This window comes from Carassius carassius, chromosome 35 (genome assembly GCF_963082965.1).
Source record: "Carassius carassius chromosome 35, fCarCar2.1, whole genome shotgun sequence".
In the NCBI taxonomy this organism is placed as follows: domain Eukaryota; kingdom Metazoa; phylum Chordata; class Actinopteri; order Cypriniformes; family Cyprinidae; genus Carassius; species Carassius carassius.
Genome location: NC_081789.1, coordinates 15,916,352 through 15,938,824, shown reverse-complemented (window position 1 = coordinate 15,938,824; position 22,473 = coordinate 15,916,352). Strand labels below are relative to the sequence as shown.

Sequence of the window (22,473 nt, the reverse complement as noted above, 5' to 3'; positions counted from 1 at the left end):
GAAGGCATCAAACTACGCTGCAGGCAGCCGTGACGAGGCAGAATTCCGCGCTTAATAAACTGAGCACTTCCACTGATCTCACTCCAAAACAGGGATTCGGTTCCCAGCCCCTCTCGCACCCCGCATCACGTGACCACACTTCCAAAAACACTTTAAAAGGCTCGGGATAGCACCAGAATTCCCACATGAATGATATCACACCTTTACCTCAATAAATCGTCCTAGGAGCGGACACCCAGAACAGAAAAGTCTCACAGTTCTTTCCACTGGGATGGTTTCCATTGATCATCCATATGCACAGCGCAGCCTCTGGTTAACTGCTCCGTTTTTATTTATATACTAATTTAATATGGCATTCACAGACTTGTCAAGTAGTGTTTTACTCGGATGTGTTATCATTTTTTCCACCGGGCTCTATCCTGTCGACTCTTACCTCTACAACAACCGCTACTTCGGGTAAGTGTTTCATTCATTCAACGTTTGTAAACTAGTTGTAGAAGAGCGAAGTCTGACTCGCGAACGAACAGTTGAACGTTCTTGCATTTGTAGGCAGCAGGCTACTACCATAGGCTACATATATACTCTACATAACATTATCAAATAGATAGATACTTTAATTATTTATGTGCTTGCATAAAAAATAACGTGTAAAAAGCGCACGCGGTGACTGTGAATGGATAGAGTCGTTTTCATTCAAAAAGAACTGTCTGAATGAACCGATTCGTTCAAATGATTCTCGCTTCTCATTTAGCGAAAATCCAGGGCGTAGGAACAAGGGGGAGTTTGTAAAATAGTTTTGAACCATTGAAGTGCACTCTGCGCCTCCACAGATAAAGACTAGAGATCTGTCTGTCTCTTCTTATGTCAACAGCGGCTTTATACAACAAAGCAGTTTCTGCGGGCCAAGATTTTTTCCTTTGCTAAGGATGAAAAGCACTCCTTAGGTGACATCTTAAAACATGCAGTTGGTATAGACAGATATAAGCACGAAGTTCAAAGGACTTGATCATAATGGACGCTGATTGACGCTTTGGCAAACATTATAAGATCTTTTATTTATTTTTTATTTTTTTATTTTTAATAGACTGTCAGTTGGTTTGATGATAATGACAATCAGAGATCAGATATTCAACCCAAATTTGCCTGGCTGTACACCATCATTTTTTTTTTTACCTTTTTATAATCTGAAGAACCTTCTTTCACCAATAAAGAATCTTTTGCGAAACAGAAAGGTTCTTCAGATGTTAAAGGTTCTATATGGAACCATTTGCATCATGAAGCACCTTTATTTTTAAGAATGTACTATATGATTATGGATCTCTCATCAGCAGTGTGATTCAAAAGATGCCCATATTTACTTTATTTTGTCTCTCTAGATTTCATAACTCAACTGGTATATCAATTTTAGGCAGTATTCCATTCTTTTTCATAGCCTTGTTTATGAATTATTCAGGGCACAGAAGCTTAAAAGAGCAAAACAGTTTACAAAGAGTTGAAGACACTTGTTTTCTACTTGCCAGGGAGCAATATAAATGCTAACTCAGTCAGAGTGAGAACTGGGGGAACACAGGCCTGTCAGAACATAAAGGGGAAAGGGTGTAATGAATCCTGCAGTCTTCTGAGATATCACAGATATCACAATCTGAACGATGTTAACAACATATGATGTGATGTTATGGCTTCACAGATATTTTTGAGGGGGATGTTGCCTGACACTTAATTAAGACCGAGGCAAAACCTTGAATGATGTGAGATTAGGAATGTTGCTCCTTATCATAAGAATAGCTCAGAAACATCCAAGTTATTTATGGCTCATAATAAACCTCATACTGTCTGTAGATTTATGATGTGGTTGGATTTCCTCTCTTTCAGTCTATGCTCACCAAGGCTGCATTTATTTGATAAAAAAAAAAGCAGTAATATTGTAAAATAGCATCACAATTCCAATTTAATACATTTTAAAATGTAATTTAGTCCTGTTATGGAAAAGCTGAATTTTCAGCAGTCATTACTTTAGACTTAAGATGGATGCTTTACATGGGGCTATAAAACACCTCTTCATGTATGTGAGGGTGTGAAAAAGCCCAGTACATTTGCCCTATCAGCCATAGAGGCATAACATCATTCCTCACACATTCACACACTAACCTAAATGCCAAACGTCGTCCTTGTCTGTGACTGAATCGCCAGCCGACATCAGACAGCGAAGGTCCTGGATGTTTCTCCAGTCCAGTACAATATCACATCAGGACTGAAGTCAGGAAATAGTCATAACCAAGAAGAAACTCAATAACAGACAATAAGGGCCACAAGAAGTCCACTATATAGTGAGCAAAACGAATTAGAGCATGAATCAGCCTTGCACCCTGCAGCTTAGGAGGAGTTTATTATTTATTTAAAGCATAAGCAGATATTGCATGACACCACACAATAAAGATTCTGTGGGAAATACCATCCAAGACATACCACACACAAAGATGTTACAGGTGTGGCATCAAGCATGATTTCCTCTGCTTTATGCCATTAGTGTGAGATGACGTCCTTAATGATGAACTGAGACCAGTTTTGTGGCTTCCTTGTGTAATGATAGAGCCGGCATGGAGCTGCTCGCACAATTACATCACAAAAAAGGAGAATGTAACCTGGAGCGTCAGCGTCATTCATGCTTAAAAATAGCAGATTGCTTTTAGCGATGTAATGAGGTCAACTTTGGTGTGTTTCAGAGAAAACAACCCTCAGAGAAGCCTTTATGTGTCAGCTAGCTCAATAAAACTGTCTGCTGGCTCCGCCGCTCTTGGAAATATTAGCATTAATCACTAGTACTATTGCTCATACATAGTGTAAAAGGATTGCTTGAATACTAGTATTAAACTTCTGCTTGATGTGTTTGTGCTGCTCATGAATTGAACCTCAAATCATGCAGCTTGTTGAGAAGAGGTGTGTGAAAAGATTTTTTTTGGTAGACAATATAACATGCAAAAAAATCTCTTAGATTCACAATGACTGCTAATTTTCTTCAATATAAATGTTTTTCCATTTATAAAACAGTAAATCTTAAGTATGGTTTCTGCAGTGTGGTTGTTCGGATACCTGAAAATCTAAATATCAGTATTTGAAATTCACTGTGTTATTTGGTTATTATTTACACCATTGTTCACAAAGTTTGGGTTCGAGATATTTCAAATTCTAAATATCACTGCATCACAACCAAATGAGTTATTGTATGGAACAGCTCCAGTGAAGAGATGAAATCATGTACAACAATAATTAATTTTAAAAGTCTATTTAAACTGAATATATTAAATGAATACGAAAAGGACTTGAGGTGATAGTATTGTATACAGGTTCATTGGTCTACATGTTAAGTATAGTATGGAGGTGTTATTAATTGATTTGTTATAGACAGATGGAAAAGAAAGAAGAAGAAAAAATGAGAATGTGTGTGTATGCATCTGTATCTATGTATAGGTTTATGTGAACAGAAGGTAGGTAGATATAGGGTGTATGTAAAGATGTATATATAAGTGAAGCATCAAATTGTTTTGTATTTAATTAAAGGATAAAAATAGAGAAATGGGGTAGGACCTGAAAAGTTTATGAACTTCTTCCTACTCCTTTTGAACATGAGAATTTCTAATTTGAATTATTTACAATAATATGGAAATATTGTGTTGAGAAGTACATGACTTAATTTGGCTGTTATTTTAATTTAAATTGTATATATGTATGCATGTCTGTATATATATATATATATATATATATATATATATATATATATATATATAATAATTTTGATTTTATTTACATGTTCAAATAAACAAACAAAAAAAAAATTATGCTTTTGAAAGAAGTCTTTTATGCTCACCAAGGCTGCATTATTTGTTAAAAAAATACAGTAAAAACAGTACAATTGTGAAATAACAGTTCTGTATTTCAATATATTTTAAATTTTAATTTATCTCTGTTATGACAAAGCTTTTAGCAGGCATTACTCGTCTTCAGTGTCACATGATTCTTCGGAAATCAGCAGATTTGCTGCTCAAGAAACATTTCTTATTATTATTAATGTTGAAAACAGCTGTGTTGCTTAATTTCTTGTGGAAACTTATTTTTTAGGATTCTTTGATCGTCTTTCAAAAGAACAACATTTTTTTGAAATAGAAAAAAAAGATTTTACTGTCAAGTTTGATCTATTTCATTTATCCTTGCTGAATAAATGTTTTAATTTCTTAAAAAATACTGAGCCATAGTGTATAAACAAACAAAAAAGGTACCGTCAAAACTTGATCCCTGTATTTTGATTTGATTCCTATGCAATTGTATAATTTACAAAAACTTCAATGCTTTATTTCTGCAGTGATCAAGTGTTGAGAATAATCCCCAGCAGCGACACAGAGGTTCAAGCAGTCAAACAGCTTTTCCAAAACCTGACGGTGAGCACTTTTTCCCCAAACAATACTTATGTAACATTAAAAATGTGAAAGCAATCATGACAAACAAAATCAAACCACATGGAAACCAATGTCACGGCTTTGGAGAGGATTTGTGTTATTTAAACGACCAATCATTTGTATTAAATCCATATTCTCCTTTTATTTCTTCCAAACTGAACTACTTTTAGTTTATCGCAGTGTTAGAGCCTTTATCTTTTTTCCACCATCACTATGTCATTCTTTCTATACAACACCGATATAGGCATCAGAGTGAAATGTGGTACACTATACACATACATGCCAACCCTCCCTAATTTTCTGGGAGACTCCCGAATTTCAAAGCCCCTCCCGAAAATCTCCCGGACCGACCTTTCTCCCGAATTTCTCCCGATTTCCACCCGGACAACAATATTGCTACACCATCCGTCACTGGGCGCCGTTTTAGACCAAACGCTTGCGCTCCCATGGCGTCTGTCGTTGCTATGCAACCAAACTGCGCTCTCCATGATGACGACGAAGAAGTATCAGCAAAGGATTAATTGATTTCTAGCCTCACCTCGGCTCGCATTAGCTTTACTTCTAGATATATTTCTGGAGATGAGAAGGAAAAACCCGCCTGGAAAAAGTAGCGCACCACGTTGCTTCCATTATGAGCGTGCTCACCGCAGCCGCGCACCTACGGTTGAAATAACGACCTTGAGCGCGAAAAAGATGCGATATATGTGAACGGCCCCTAGAAGCAGACGTCTGAAATGAAAGGCAAGAACAGCTATTTATTTAGCTTTAGACTGTTACATGAAAATGTAAAAATGAAATGTCATAATTATAATGTTTTGAGAGTTTACTTATGTAATTGTTGCATTAGGCTATGCATTAATAAATGTTTATTGATAAGATCTAGCTATTTCATATCTCTTCATTTACAGTAGCTAACAAATTAGGGTCTAACCTCTTGAGGAGAGGCCTTAAGGAATTGAATTTGTCAAAAAAATGAATTACATTTTTCTTTGCGTTTGTGTATGTGATATTATATATGGCGATACATCGTTTGTGTATGTGATATATATGACGACACACCCCCCCTCCCCCCCCCCGGTACTTTTTAATATCTCCCTAATTCTGAGGTCTCAAGGTTGGCAAGTATGACTATACAAGGCGAATTAAACATCGTCAGTGGACCCTTATAGCATTTTTGTGGTTCTGTTTTGTGGTGCTATTACTAGATTTACAATATTAAGAACTGTGGAAACGTGTCACAATCTGTGAAAAAGGTTTATAGCCATTCACTTCCTCAAGGTTTCGCCATTGACGGACCATTTAAATGAACTGCGTATCCTCAACATTTGTGTAAGCAACATAAACATCACAAAAATTTAATTATATTACAGTAGGTGTTTTTCCAGTGTGTGTGATATGGCCTTGTTTCTCTGTCTGCTGCCTTTGATGTCACCGAGCGTCTGGAAGATTTGAGGAGTCTTGGGTCATTTGATTGTTTCCTCTGTATTTTCTCAAAGTGACATCATCCCTGTTCACAGGCAACGGAAACGGAAACAGGACAGACTTAAACCATTTAAGTACAAACACATGCACCTCAGATGATCGAAAACAAGATATACTGATATGGCCGTTTGAAGAAAATAAAAACATGAATATTTAGACAAAACAGAGTATCAGATTTAGTCCCGACTTAATCAATGAGAACCTATAAAGGGATTTGGAAAATATCGATGAAATGTCTAGTGTGACACTGCTGTGTGTTAAATGATCTCAGAACATAATCTCAAACTATGTCATGGTGATTTTTACAATGTTTGGTGTGGAGAACCCAAGAAACTGGGATCAGAAGTTGTTTAGGTCTGCACTCACACACAACCATCTGCGAATTATTATATCAATGTAGTCATTGATTTTCTCTTGGCTGAAATAAGGTAGGAGTTTTCAAACAGGTGTCCAGGGACCCTCAAGAGGAGTCTGCAGAAAATCTAAGAGAAAATGTTTTTATTATTATTATTATTATGTCATTATATTTGCTATTGTTGCTTCAGTACAATAACTATATAAATGCCAATGGGTCTCATTCACAAAGCATGCGTACACCAAAATTTGTGCATAGAATCTATGTACAAACATTTTCATAAATAATTATTGATAATCGAATTGAACTACCCACTGTTTTTTAATTGGAGGTATATCTGACAGGGAAGGACAAATCAACAGAACACCGGACGCAACCGTTGTCAATGTTGTCAAACACCTAAAGTCTGTCTACACTGCACGTGACGAAGCGATCGTTGGAACTCATCAGAAAGTTGTGTCAGGACGTCATAAATAGAACACAGCAGCAGTTTACTGCCGTGCTTAGGCTATTTGTCACGCATAATAGGTTCTATTGTATTTTTTTGCGCTGCGCCGCTCGCGTCCGGTGTAGACACAGTGTTAGATTTCAAAAGGCAATCAAGTTTCCATCACCTACGAGCAATACTCTGATAAATTTAACAAATTTGACCATATTTAATTTTACATATTTAAAAATTATATAACATAAACACCCTCACTAACATTCATAATAACGCTTGCATAGTCAGTGTTTTATTTTTTAATCACCTGCTTTATTTAGAAGACATGTTCACCATCTCAATCTCATGGTTTCTTTGTGCATGCAAAATCTGCTTCAAGAAAACAGCAGTCACACGCCATCAAAACAAACGTGTCAAATCTGTTTCAACTGCCAGGTTTCTGAGCATCTGTTAGGAATGCAGCACAGCACTGAGGGGTGTTTCTGCATGCAGAGTGAAACTATGACAGATATCCCTGCTTTTAAACAAGACTTGCAAATTGAAGGGTTGTACTTAACACAAGGCATATAATTTGAAATGCAAATATATATTATAAGCCTGTATAATTCAGAACTGTGTTCAATGCACCATTTCAGGTCTAGAAATACAACCCGAATTCCGGAAAAGTTGGGACGTTTTTTAAATTTTAATAAAATGAAAACTAAAGGAATTTCAAATCACATGAGCCAATATTTTATTCACAATAGAACATAGATAACGTAGCAAATGTTTAAACTGAGAAATTTTACACTTTTATCCACTTAATTAGCTCATTTAAAATTTAATGCCTGCTTAAGGTCTCAAAAAAGTTGGCACGGGGGCAACAAATGGCTAAAAAAGCAAGCAGTTTTGAAAAGATTCAGCTGGGAGAACATCTAGTGATTAATTAAGTTAATTGATATCAGGTCTGTAACATGATTAGCTATAAAAGCTTTGTCTTAGAGAAGCAGAGTCTCTCAGAAGTAAAGATGGGCAGAGGCTCTCCAATCTGTGAAAGACTGCGTAAAAAAATTGTGGAAAACTTTAAAAACAATGTTCCTCAACGTCAAATTGCAAAGGCTTTGCAAATCTCATCATCTACAGTGCATAACATCATCAAAAGATTCAGAGAAACTGGAGAAATCTCTGTGCGTAAGGGACAAGGCCGGAGACCTTTATTGGATGCCCGTGGTCTTCGGGCTCTCAGACGACACTGCATCACTCATCGGCATGATTGTGTCAATGACATTACTAAATGGGCCCAGGAATACTTTCAGAAACCACTGTCGGTAAACACAATCCGCCGTGCCATCAGCAGATGCCAACTAAAGCTCTATCATGCAAAAAGGAAGCCATATGTGAACATGGTCCAGAAGCGCCGTCGTGTCCTGTGGGCCAAGGCTCATTTAAAATGGACTATTTCAAAGTGGAATAGTGTTTTATGGTCAGACGAGTCCAAATTTGACATTCTTGTTGGAAATCACGGACGCCGTGTCCTCCGGGCTAAAGAGGAGGGAGACCTTCCAGCATGTTATCAGCGTTCAGTTCAAAAGCCAGCATCTCTGATGGTATGGGGGTGCATAAGTGCATACGGTATGGGCAGCTTGCATGTTTTGGAAGGCTCTGTGAATGCTGAAAGGTATATAAAGGTTTTAGAGCAACATATGCTTCCCTCCAAACAACGTCTATTTCAGGGAAGGCCTTGTTTATTTCAGCAGGACAATGCAAAACCCCATACTGCAGCTATAACAACAGCATGGCTTCGTCGTAGAAGAGTCCGGGTGCTAACCTGGCCTGCCTGCAGTCCAGATCTTTCACCTATAGAGAACATTTGGCGCATCATTAAACGAAAAATACGTCAAAGACGACCACGAACTCTTCAGAGAGGTAATCTATATAAGGCAAGAATGGGACCAAATTCCAACAGCAAAACTCCAGCAACTCATAGCCTCAATGCCCAGACGTCTTCAAACTGTTTTGAAAAGAAAAGGAGATGCTACACCATGGTAAACATGCCCCGTCCCAACTATTTTGAGACCTGTAGCAGAAATCAAAATTGAAATGAGCTCATTTTGTGCATAAAATTGTAAACTTTCTCAGTTTAAACATTTGCTATGTTATCTATGTTCTATTGTGAATAAAATATTGGCTCATGTGATTTGAAAGTCTTTTAGTTTTCATTTTATTAAAATTTAAAAAACGTCCCAACTTTTCCGGAATTCGGGTTGTAACATCTATGGGAAATATAGCCTTTGATCTACTCTGTTGCTGGTGTTAAGATGTAGCGTTTGAATATTTCTGTTCTTTGTCGTCTTATTAAATGGGCCTGTTGTTGTTGCCAAAGTCAACAGCGTAGTGACTTGGCAGGCATACAGAGGAGGCTGATCATGCAAATCTGAGGTTATGCTTCAGGGACTAGTATCTGGGCTGCTATAAAGACTCTGGCAATCTTAAGTGGTTTTGTGGATCCACACACAGAAAGATAATTTCAGTTAATTTCAGTCAAACACTGTGATCATCTCTGAAGCTCTGTTTCAAGCTCTCTGTGAATTGGCTGAGTCAGCAGGTCTCTGATCTACAGATTGTACAGCACTGGGTAAAGCTTTATCTGCTTAATCTTTAACTCTGGTTCAAAGATCTTACTACGTGTGATAAACTGCTTGAATTTCAAGGACCTGATTTCTTTGCAAAGATAGCTTTATCTGTTAATTTCCCATTGTTTTGGGCTTAATTTGTGTCTCTATTAGTGCTATTGGATCTTAGTACTGTGTTCGCCACTATTGACCAAACATTCTTTTGCATAGACTAGAACACTTTGTTGGTATTAATGGAAGTGCATTAGCATGGTTTAAATCATACTTATATGACCACCATTAATTCGTAGCAATGAATGAAGAGGTATCATATCAATCACAAGTGCAGTATGTAGTACCTCAAGGCTCAGTACTAGGGCCGTTACTCTTCACAGTATGTGAACTAATTTCTCAAACATTTCTCAAATTTGTCCCAGATCAGATTTTCTAAGCTGTACTTGCATTAATTACAACTATTCACTATTCATCAACAACTATTTTGAATATATTTTTAGCAAAAACATTGAACTATGCTTGCCTTAAATTCCCTATATTTATTTATTTTTTTATTTTTTTTATACAGATTCAGTATTTATTGTGTCATGATCAGTTATAACACACATGAAAACCAATGGCATAAAATCTGGTCTACCAAAACTGAATATAAACACTTGAGATATGACTATGTCAGTGATGTTTGAGAAAGATATTTCTACAGCAGAAAGGGTCAAATGAAGGTGACTAAATGATGACAGAATAGGAACAACATTCCTGTTTGATTGACTTCAATGATGTTCTGCAGGTGGACCTTTGGAAGCCCAACAGTGCATATCTGATTCAAGAGAACAGCACAGTAGATGTTCACGTGGGACGGAACAAGACACAATGGCTAAGAAGACGTCTTCGCCAAGCACACATTCACTATGAGTGAGTCAGCTCTTCCTCCCTTGGGAGATATATTAGAGTGAACTCCTCTCTCGTACTTTCTGGGGGACACACATTTTGAGTTCTACTCAGATTCTTCAGACCTTTTGATTTGCATGTGCCGATGGGTCCAGGAATAAAAGTTCAATTCAGAGTAGTCTTTCAGTAGCTCGCTCCATCAATCATCCAGATCAAAAGCAACAATGAAGCTTATCTCACACTCTGCAGCCAGAAGCACTTTCATTGTCATCTCTTTCCCCAAGGAGGCCTTTTCTTCTATACCTCCTCTCCTTCTCACGGCTGATGTATTTGAGCATATTTACATGCAGAAGTGATACCTCAGAGGATTCTGGGTAATGAGACAGGTTGAGAAAGAGAAATGTATGCGTCTTGGGTTTTGTTTGCTCTAAAAACCTCCTTCTTTGCATGCTTTGGTTTTGACAGGTCAGATAGATCAATTGTGCCATTTTCATTCCTTCCTCCATATCCTTAGCCAATAAATAAATAAATAACCATGATGTTTGTGATATTGAGTCTACCTAACTTTAATAAGAAAGAAAACACTTTAAATTTTTCTCATTGTTGTTTGTGTAAAAATTCTAATTCTAAAAAAAAAAAGAAGAATTCTTGATTTTATTTAACTAAACTGTTGTTTAAAAATTACAATTAATTAAAAATCAGACACAGTTACCAGAGGCATCAGCAATAATCAAAAGGTGAACATTTATTAATTAGCCATTTTAAAATATACATTATTTCATTATTATTCATTTAACTTTTTAATAAAAATGTATTGATTGAACATATAATACATGTTAATTTCCAACCTATTTTGGGTTCATTTTATGCAATAGTTGAGTTAAATAAAATTACCCAGAAGGTTGGGTTAAAAAATTACAGATGCTGGGTTTGTCCATATTTCACCCAGCACTGGGTTGTTTTTAACCCAGCATTTTATTTTTTAACCCAGCATTTAAAGAGTTATACTTTCCAAATGAACTACATTAATGAAGTGAAAATAAATAAGTACAGTAAATATGCTAAATAATAAACTTTATTACAAATTTTATAAATAAGTATTAAACAAAATAATAAAATATGCTTTCTATAGCTCTGGTGTTAAGCAGAAATTGTTGAATGTCTATAAGCATCCGAGTAACCCTGAAAATTGCCATTAAACGGTTAGAGACACAGTGCATGTGCTTTCAACATTCCTTCCCTGACTGTCTCCACAGGGTGCTCATTTCCAATCTCCAAACCGAAATTGAGAAACAGATCGGACACCAAACCTCCAGGAAGCGCAGATCAGAATTCCAGTATGACTATGAAGTGTACCATCCTTTGGAAGACGTGAGTGCATGGATGAAAATTTATATACTTGTTATTTTTTATGTAGAGAGATGAAGAAGACAGAGATCAAATAGATTTTTTTTCTCTCTGTCTGCCATCTTTCTCAACAGAAGCTTGACTTTCGCAGGCTAACTAACAGCTCTTGATTGAGAAGTGCATTTGTATTCAGTTGTGGCCCGTGAGCAAGAAAAACAGATCTCGAGAGGTTTTCTTCAGTGCCGTCCTAACCCATCATTAAACCTTAACTCACAGGTCTTCTCCCTCAGACTGTGTGCCAAGTTTAAATGAACACGCAGATACAACTTCAGCTCTGTGATTTAGTCCCATGACAAGATGATGAATGGGAAAACCTTCAGAGCAGACGAGGGCCGGATTGTCATGGCAGGGATCCAATGAGGCACGGAGATAGAACCAAGTGCGGGTATGATATTTATTTAAAGGGTAATCCAAAGGGGTAAACAGTCCAGGCAGGGTCAAAACCAGAATATCCAAATATACAAGACACGAGGACAAGGCAAGGCAAGGCAAGATGACGGACATGAAATAACCTCAACATTAAACAACCTAAACAAGGACTCCGTAACACAGACTCAGACAGACCGGGTATAAATACACAGAAGGATAATGAGGGAACAGGAGACAGGTGGGGAACAATCAATTACTAACAAGGAGGAAGGTGACCAAATAAGGGAACAGGAAGTGATAAGGTGACAGACACCGTGAGAAAGGGGGACATCTAGTGCAAACCCAGGGACACAACCCAGACACTGTGACAGTACCCCCCCTCTACGGAGCGGCTCCCAGACGCTCCACGACAGACACAAAACAGACCAGGAGGGAGGCGGACAGGTGGAGGCTCAGGGGGAGGGACGGAGGGCCAGAAAAAAAAAATCATGGGGAACAGATACCAGAAGTGTAGACACAAAACAGAGAGACCAGGAGGGAGGAGGACCGGAGGAGGTTCAGGGGGAGAGACGGAGGGCCAGGCTCACAGAGAGGAACAGGGACAGGAGTGAACACAAAAACAAAAAACAACATGAAGCCCCTCCAGGGCGGGGCAGAAGACCACACCGTCCGTGTGGTGGAGACTGGAGTCCCCCAGGGCGGAGCAGAGGACCACCACAACCGTGTGGTCAGGGCGGAAGCCTCCCAGGGCGGAGCAGAAGACCACCACAACCGTGTGGTCAGGACGGAAGCCCCCCAGGGCGGAGCAGAAGACCACCACGTCCTTGTGGACGAAGCCAGAGTCCTCCAGGGCGGAGCGGAAGACCCCCACAACCGTGTGGTCAGGGCGGAAGGCCCCCAGGGCGGAGCAGACGACCACCACAGCCATGTGGTCAGGACCAGAGCCCCCCAAGGCGGAGCAGACCTCCGTGCGGCTGGATCAATGGGACAACGAAACTCTGGTAATCCCCTGGTGTCCTTACTGGACTCCAGAAGATTGGTGCTGGCCTGACACTGCTCATGAAGATAATTGGTGACTTGCATTTGCTCATGAAGATCAATGGTGACTTGCATTTGCTCATGAAGATCAATGGTGACTTGCCTTTGTTCATGAAGATCAGAGGTGACTTGACTCAGTCCATGAAGATCAGAGGTGACTTGACTCAGTCCATGAAGACCACCGGTGACTTGACTCAGTCCTTGAAGACCACCGGTGACTTGACTCAGTCCTTGAAGACCACCGGTGACTTGACTCAGTCCTTGAAGATCACCGGTGACTTGACTCAGTCCTTGAAGATCACCGGTGACTTGACTTGACTCTGAAAGGTCAACGGTGACTAGCCCTGACTCTGAAAGGTCAACGGTGACTAGCCCTGACTCTGGAGGATCAGCGGTGACTAGCCCTGACTCTGGAGGATCAGCGGTGACTAGCCCTGACTCTGGAGGATCAGCGGTGACTAGCCCTGACTCTGGAGGATCAGCGGTGACTAGCCCTGACTCTGGAGGATCAGCGGTGACTAGCCCTGACTCTGGAGGATCAGCGGTGACTAGCCCTGACTCTGGAGAGTTCACTGGCACCTGACTCGACTCTGGAGAGTTCACTGGCACCTGACTCGACTCCGGAGGGTCAACTGGCACCTGACTCGACTCCGGAGGGTCAACTGGCACCTGACTCGACTCCGGAGGGTCAACTGGCACCTGACTCGACTCCGGAGGGTCAACTGGCACCTGACTCGACTCCGGAGGGTCAACTGGAACCTGACTCGACTCAGGAGGGTCAACTGGCACCTGACTCGACTCCGGAGGGTCAACTGAGACTCTCATCCTGTGCAACGGCGCTGGGAAAGCAGCCATCTTGGGCCATGACTCTGGACAGGCGGCCCTCTTGTACTGTGGTGCTGGGCTGGCGGCCATCTTGTACTGTGGCGCTGGACTGACGGCCATCTTGTGCTGTGGCGCTAGGCTGACGGCCATCTGGTGCTGTGGCGCTAGGCTGACGGCCATCTTGGGTTGTGGAGCTGAACCGGTGGCCAATTTGGGCATTGGCGCTGGGCTGGCGGCCATCTTGGGCTGTGGTGCTGGAACGGTGGCCAATTTGGGCATTGGCGCTGGGTTAGCGGCCACCTTGTGCTGTGGTGCTGGACCGGTGGCCAATTTGGGCTGTGGTGCTGAACCGGTGGCCAATTTGGGCATTGGCGCTGGGCTGGCGGCCATCTTGGGCTGTGGCGCTGGAAAAGTGGCCAATTTGGGCATTGGCGCTGGGTTAGCGGCCATCTTGTGCTGTGGCGCTTGGCTGTTAGCCATCCTGGGCAGTGGTGCTGGACTGGTGGCCATCTTGGGTTGTGGCGCTTGGCTGGTTGCCATCCTGGGCAGTGGTGCTGGGCTGATGACCACCCCGCCGGAAGAGACCGAAGTGGCTGGGGCATCCCACCGAAGCCGATGCTGCAGGTAGCGCACGAATTCCCAGAATTCCAGTGTCTCTAACTGCGCCATCTCCTCATGAGACACTGGATCATCCAGCCCGCCATTGAAATAGTCCTTGAGCGCCGCATCGTTGTAGCCCATGCCCTCGGCCAGGGACCAGAACACCTGAGCCAGGGCACCCACTTCATTGCCCTCTTGGCGGAGGGCGATCAACCGAAGGTACTTGGTTCGCCGCTCCGCCATCTTGGCTGGGGAACGGAAAAATGACATACCGCTGGTTCCTAGTGTGACGGAGTCCTTCTGTCACGGCAGGGATCCAATGAGGCACGGAGATAGAACCAAGTGCGGGTATGATATTTATTTAAAGGGTAATCCAAAGGGGTAAACAGTCCAGGTAGGGTCAAAACCAGAATATCCAAATATACAAGACACAAGGCAAGGCAAGGCAAGGCAAGGCAAGGCAAGGCAAGGCAAGGCAAGGCAAGGCAAGGCAAGGCAAGGCAAGGCAAGGCAAGGCAAGGCAAGGCAAGGCAAGGCAAGGCAAGGCAAGGTGACGGACATGAAATAACCTCAACATTAAACAACCTAAACAAGGACTCCGTAACACAGACTCAGACAGACCGGGTATAAATACACAGAAGGATAATGAGGGAACAGGAGACAGGTGGGGAACAATCAATTACTAACAAGGAGGAAGGTGACCAAATAAGGGAACAGGAAGTGATAAGGTGACAGACACCGTGAGAAAGGGGGACATCTAGTGGAAACCCAGGGACACAACCCAGACACTGTGACACGGATTACATTCAGTTTTGTGGATATAAATCCTGGATATAAAAACCTTTTGTAAAGAATGCAACAGTTATTATTTCAAATCTTGGGCTTAGCTTTAACATATTAATATAATCAAGTCAAGACAAGACAAACATTTCTCTACAAGAAAAAACTTCAGATGCTGCAGGTTTTTTGTGTACTGTATATGGCTGTGGTTAAAAGTAGGACAGACCTGCAATATTAAATCTGTAAAAAGTTTTGAATGAATACAAGCTGCTTGTTCATCTGGAGAATATGGGTCACGATCTTTCCACCCTCATCGACAGATCCAGAGTTGGATGTTTGAGACGAACCGGACACACCCACAGCTGGTGGAGCTGTTTTCTATTGGTCAGTCCTATGAAGGAAGGCCCCTCTATGTTCTCCAGGTAAAGACTGGGTGGACTACATTTGTAACATTTGTAAAACACACACACACACACACATACAGTATATGGGCTTACCAAACAGTGTTCTCTGCCCCTCTCCTGACAGTTAGGAAAGAGAACACGTCCTTCTAAGAAGGCAGTGTGGATAGACTGTGGAGTGCATGCAAGAGAATGGATTGGTCCAGCTTTCTGCCAATGGTTTGTGAAAGAGGTGTGTACTGTTGTGTTATTCCTTCTGTTTGTCATTGCTCACTTCATGCTGATATTTAAATTACTGCAAAGCAAAAACAACAAAATGGTTATGCAGCATATGATGGAATCCAAAAGACTGAGACCACTATTGAAATGTTTGCATATATTTGAATAGATCATAATTTTAATCACATCCAAAATAAAAGTTTTTGTTGATATATGTTTGTGTATTTTTATTTATATATAATATAAATATTATATATATATATATATGTAAATATATGTAAATATTTTTTAAATATATACTGTTTGTGTGTATGTATATAGCGATTAATCGCATCCAAAATTATACTTTTTGTTTACATTATATGTGTACTGTGTATATTTATTATGTATATAAAAAAGTTATTTTTTTTTTTCAGGTTTAGATTTGATTTTGCATCCCAAATTTTTTATGTGGTCTCAGACTTTTGAACAAGAATCTGATCCTTCTTACACCCAGGCGAAAAAAAAAGTGCACTTACATAATGGACTTAAAAGTGCTCTGTTTTCACACATTGATTTTGTACTTAATATACAAAAAAAAATGTTTAGTATTTCTTAAGATAATCCTAAGAACATCTCAGTTTACTCAACTGTGATATTTATATTTGGGACACCATGAATATGAATATTTTCTGTGTATTAAAAAAAAAAGTGTATTTAGCACATTTTAATTCATATTCATGGTGTCCCAATAGCACATTTGAGTACACTTAGATGTACTAAAGATTCATTTTTATTATGTTAAGTACAAAAATAGTGTGTGAAAATAAAGCACTTTAAGTACATTATGGAAGTGCGCTTTGTTTTTGTTTTTTTGCCTAGCAACATTTAAAATTTGTAGTGTTTTGTTTATCTGTGAGTGAGTGTATTTTGGGACTGTTTCATTCACAGTGTCTCTAAATTGCTCCAAAATTAATCTGTATAATACATCAGCTTATGAACTAATATCAAAGAGTGCCTTTAGTTAAGTGAAGTCCTTTTATGCTGATCTGGGTGTGGTTTTCTACACAAATAAACTTTTCACTGATCAGCATAGAATGAGATAGAGATCAAGGGGGAGAGAGAGAGAGATTTAGTACCAGGTCTGTTGCAATACCATCATTATACCACTATGAGGCAGACCTACATTGTGACACAGACCTAAAGAAGACTGACCCTGTATATATATATATATATATATATATATATATATATATATATATATATATATATATATATTGTGTCATTGTGTCTTTCAATTTAATGAATCGTTGATGAATAAATGTATTACTTTCTTTAAAAAAATGACTGACCTCAAACTTCATTTTCAAAATATGAACTAAACAACAGAGCAAACTTGACAGAATACTGTACTCAAGATGCAAGTCTGTATCTATTTCATGGAAAGTGGGCTATTTATTCCTTTTGATTAGAGAAACTGAACACACATTGCTGTGTCCTTGTAGAGAGAGAATATTTTGCTCTATTGAAGTTTATCTGTGGGGAAAACGAGACACACATTTCCTGCATCTCTCTTGAAGTCTGTCACAATTCGGTTCACTGTGAATGCAGGCGCTGAACTCCTATCAACACGACTCCAGCATGAGACGGCTGATGAATCAGCTCAATTTCTACATTATGCCTGTCTTCAACGTGGATGGTTACCATTACAGCTGGGAGACGGTATCTTCTATCTGTTTGTCATATGTCTAGATCTCGCTGCAGAGCTTGCTGAAATTAATTGTTTGCAGCTCTGCACTGTTACACATGCAGTATGGCTTGCATTTCTGTAAGTTATATTAGGCCGCCAGGCATAATGAAGGAAAATATCTGAGGTTTTTCTCGCTCTTAGGATCGCTTTTGGCGGAAAACTCGGTCAAAGATTCCAAAGTATCATTGTCGGGGAGTGGATGCCAATCGAAATTGGAAAGTCAAATGGAGCAGTAAGTTGTTATTCAGAGAAATCAAATAGCTCCTCTTCCAAACCGAGGAGCCCTGGTGTTCATATATAGAAAATAAGCAACCATTCCAGAGTATTCCAACTGAAGCAGCCAATGAAGATGCCTGACACACAGATTAAACATTTAGCAATAGCTAATTATTTACAAAGACGATCTTGTGTTTGAATATCTATATGTAATACATAAGGAAATTAAGATGTTAGAATCTATGTTTGTGTGTGTGGCTACATTTTTGTTGACGATCTTCTTGAATTATAGATACACTCTAAAGCTGTGGATAAATGCATTTATCAATACTGTAGCACTAACAAAAAACCTCTTTATGTGAGCTACTGGTTACTACAGTGAAAGATGCTGTCCTCGCAAGGCTTAACCAGCTAAACTTAAGCCGTCTTTACATAGCCAAGTTAAGATTGTTCTGTGCCTGTTTAAAAAAGCCTGTTTAAAACCAGACTAAATTCTTACCCATCTCAATTTCATGTGTTATTTTACAGATTTATTTCTACAGTGTAAATTTGGGGTTCTTTGCAGCATAATTTATTTGTATTTACTTATTTTACTTGTTTAGTTTTGTTTAATCATATTTTTTAAAACATCCTTTGAATTTAGTCAGTATTTCATTGTTATATTAATTTGTTTCAAATTTTTTCAAATTTTTTTCAAATTCAAATTTTATCTAATGGCATAATGAAAATAACATTTTAGTTAAAGATAGAGTAAAACCAAACAGTATACCAAATATTCAAACATTTGCTGCCAAACTGAATATATTTGCTGGTCTTTTAGCTAAATCAGCCTTAACCAGAGCTAACCAGCTTCTAAAGTTGTATAGGTTCAGCAGGGTTTAGTTTTCTTATTAAAAATGCCTTGAGATTCTACTAATTATTTTTTCTCAAACTTTAAGGACTTACAGTGTAGTACTTATATGCTTCCGAAGGACACAGGAATGTTCACTCTTAATGCTCTGGTAGATAATACCTGACATTGAGATACATAAAATACATAAAGAATAACCATGAGTCAGCAAAATGTCATGGGAGGAAAGTATTAGCCTTGTACGATCACAGGCTCAGAGCAGAAAAGGCAAAGATGAAATGATTCCAAAGAAAGCTAAATGATTTTTTATTTTTATTTTTTAACAACTGCTATAACTTTGCTGTTTCTGATAGATGAGGGTGCATCCCTGCACCCCTGCGATGACACGTACTGCGGTCCCTTTCCTGAGTCTGAGCCTGAGGTCAAAGCTGTTGCCAAGTTTCTGCGCAAACACAGGAAACGTGTCAAAGCCTACATCTCTATTCATGCCTATGCTCAGATGCTCCTCTATCCGTATTCCTACAAATATGCCACTATACCAAACTTCAACTGTGTGGTGAGTGATTTCTGCCTTCAGACAGCTGAGCTTCAATTTGTCCATTTAGTAATTATTTAATGCCCAAAGAATCTAAATAATCCATTTATTATTTTGGAATAGATTAAAAACTTTTGATCTATACTGTATGAATTGAATATAAAAAAACCTAATGTCAATAAAATGCAGCTTTCTATTTAGATGTCCTAGCTGCATGCAAAAACAACAGACAGTGCAAGCATTGTAATCCAATTTACAAGCAAATTATTTGAAATTTTACCAAATCAAAAACATAGGGTGTGCGCAATGTAGTCCAATTTTCAGTAAATTGTGTGTCAAAAACATACAGCACAACCAATGTAGTCTAATAGATTAATGTATGACTCTTTTGAATACTCTTATTCACCTCTAAAGTCAATACAAATATTAGAAAAATGCATTTAATCTTATTTTCAATTAATTTGCAATTAATTGGTGCCATCTGGCGGGAGAAATAAAGAAAATATGTACATGTAATAATGTGGTGTAGCCAGTAGGTGCCTTTATAACACCTATATAAAAATACATATGGCTGTGTATTCCCTAGTTGCTTATAGTATTTTCAGAAACATTTACTTTTAATAGGTTTTGCATTTGGATCTATATTATTTCGATTTGATCAAAGACTACAACTTCAAAGATGACTTGTAGAATGTACCCCAAATTATTGCGCTGTATTTTCATATTCCTATGGTGGCCATTTTGATCATTCAAAATCAAGTGTTATTCTTTTTTGCGTTCATAAAGCAAGTGCCTGTTTTTAATTTTTTGTTTTTGTTTTAGATAGATAGATAGATAGATAGATAGATAGATAGATAGATAGATAGATAGATAGATAGATAGATAGATAGATAGATAGATAGATAGATAGATAGATAGATAGATAGATAGATAGATAGATAGATAGATAGATAGATAGTGTATTTAATTTAGAACAATGTCTTCACACTTCTTTATATAGGATTCTGTAGTAAACACTGAAATAATTTGCACCCTGGAGTGATTCAGCCTTTAAAAAAAGATAGAGCTCAATATAATATACCAGGGCAAAACATTAAACTCCTCATTAAAAAATATGGAATAGCTGAGATATCATTTTTTGGGCTTGTCTCAGTGCAAGTTTACTCATATATCAACTGGGTGGCTGTTAGCTCACACAATCTTTTGTGTGAGCTTATCTCACTTAACTACACTTATGTGTGAGCTTAACTACACTTATCTCCAGCCATCCTTAATGATTGACTGGACCAATACTTGAAGCACATTTGAACCTCTGCTCTTCCCCATTAGGAATCGGCAGCTCAGAATGCAGTGAGTGCTCTATACTCAGCTTATGGAGTGAGATACAGACACGGCCCTGCCTCCACCACACTTTGTAAGTCAGGCATTCAACCTTTTCTTCAATCAATGACATATAGCTACTGCATGTATGAGTCATCAGCTCTCTGTATGCTCTCAGATACATGCCAGTCTGTTTTCTGACTCATCATGGCTATTTCTATATCAACAATAAGTCAGATCTCCAGATGTGATGTAATGCTTTTCTTTTAATTGCAGATATGAGTTCTGGTAGCTCAATAGACTGGGCCTACAAGAATGGGATACCTTACGCCTTTGCCTTTGAGTTGCGTGATACAGGCTACTTCGGCTTCCTGCTGCCAGAAGCCCTTATTAACCCAACTTGCACAGAGACCATGAGAGCAGTAAAGACCATCGCTTCAGGCCTACTGAAGAAATGTACCAAATGAAACATTCTCTTTCTTCCTTTGTCTTGTCTTTTCTTCACTCTATCAATTTCACACCCATAAGCCATAGCAATGTCTTTGTACAAATGTGCCTGCATTTTATATATATTTTTAAGTTAGTAACTAAGATTTATTTCATAAGCTACTTTAAAGAAGCATGCAAGCACTTGAATTGTGAACTAAAGCTTCCTCAGAAGTGGATTTTACTAATGAGGCGAATACACAGTGAGCACTTGCTGCACAGACAAGCTTCAAAAAAAGAACAGTAATGCACATAGAATGTAAATAATGCATACTGTTAGCTTAAAATGGGTTCATTTTACTGTACATGCTGTGTGTAGTTGTGTATCACAGCAGCTAAAATACAGCTTTGCTTTTGTTTTGAAATGGTTCAGAAAAGGTCACCTGGGAACTCAACCTCTAAAATGACAAGAATACAGATTTTTTGTTGTTGTTGTTTTTTTAAAGAAAAACTTATAAACGTAACTTTGACTTGTATAATTAATTGTACTTGAGAGGGCAATGTTTACATTTGTGTTATTAAGTACCATCAAGTCTTGGAGTTTAATTGTAATAAGCCAGTATTTATTTCAATAAAAAATACAGTACTTTGTTATATATAAAGTGTCATGCAAGTTGGCATTTAACATTTTGATTTCATTGTACATGGATTTTTGTATCTTACTGTTTATTTTACCAAAAGGTAGATTAATAAAAGTGGTTTTATCATAACATAACGGGCAGCATCCATCATCCAAAAATGGATTCTATTATTTGTTGTAAATGCACAAAATAAGCCCTACTACCCAAATAACAAAAGTACTTCACAAACATGAAAAATAAAGTTGCAAATACAAGAATGAGCAGACTACTCATGCAAAAGAGACAACCTGGAGGGCATTTGCATGTACTTTGGGGACTGTAGGCCTCTTTAATGGGAGATACGAGGACCTTGTCCCATTGGGCCATAATCCATCCTTGAGTACCTGGAACATATATCACACCAGAAACATACTCCTCACATCGTGATTAGGAGTGTGATATTGATTTAATACACAGCTGTATAACTATTAACAAGTAGTTGCTATTGAGCAGAAGAGCAACAGAGATTTTGGCATTTTCACTCAACAAATAATGAATGTTCTTTCATTTTTACATATCTAAAATTTACATAAAAATTATGGCTTTTTTATTGAATTAATGACATGATGTGGCGATTAATTAAATTAGTCACAAATTAAAATGACTGTGAAAATACCCCTAAAAGATCATTTAAAGTAATTATTATGTTAAAAGAGAAAAACATTAGGTAGACATTACAAAAAAAGTAGCTTTGGGAAGAAATATTTTATTTGATTCAACATAAACGTTTAGGCTACAACGGACTAACAAACTGAAACATAAAAGAAGATAATTAGAGAAATATCTTTTTTGTATTTTTTGTTCAAACCAATGAAAGTCATTTTTCACGAAATTACACTCTAAATAAGAAGATG

The 22,473-nt window shown here is 38.6% G+C and overlaps 1 protein-coding gene across 1 annotated transcript; it reads left to right on the top strand.

Annotated features, from left to right (window-relative positions):
* The first annotated feature begins 133 nt into the window (after positions 1 to 133).
* On the top strand, positions 134 to 21,385 carry cpa6 (carboxypeptidase A6). The gene is made up of 11 exons (XM_059524605.1): positions 134 to 456; positions 4,358 to 4,433; positions 10,124 to 10,248; positions 11,481 to 11,595; positions 15,564 to 15,665; positions 15,772 to 15,876; positions 17,454 to 17,564; positions 17,734 to 17,824; positions 19,012 to 19,214; positions 20,523 to 20,607; positions 20,790 to 21,385. Exons 1-11 carry the CDS (start codon positions 350 to 352, stop codon positions 20,978 to 20,980), a joined length of 1,311 nt encoding a protein of 436 aa, XP_059380588.1. The 5' UTR covers positions 134 to 349; the 3' UTR covers positions 20,981 to 21,385.
* The last annotated feature ends 1,088 nt before the right edge of the window (positions 21,386 to 22,473 follow it).

Excerpts from the sequence above, each read along its gene's own strand:
- cpa6 (XM_059524605.1), top strand. The coding sequence starts at position 350 with ATGGCATTCACAGACTTGTCAAGTAGTGTTTTACTCGGATGTGTTATC. Across the intron at positions 10,249-11,480 it reads CAAGCACACATTCACTATGA|GGTGCTCATTTCCAATCTCC; the intron begins GTGAGTCAGCTC and ends CTGTCTCCACAG. Across the intron at positions 11,596-15,563 it reads TGTACCATCCTTTGGAAGAC|ATCCAGAGTTGGATGTTTGA; the intron begins GTGAGTGCATGG and ends CCTCATCGACAG.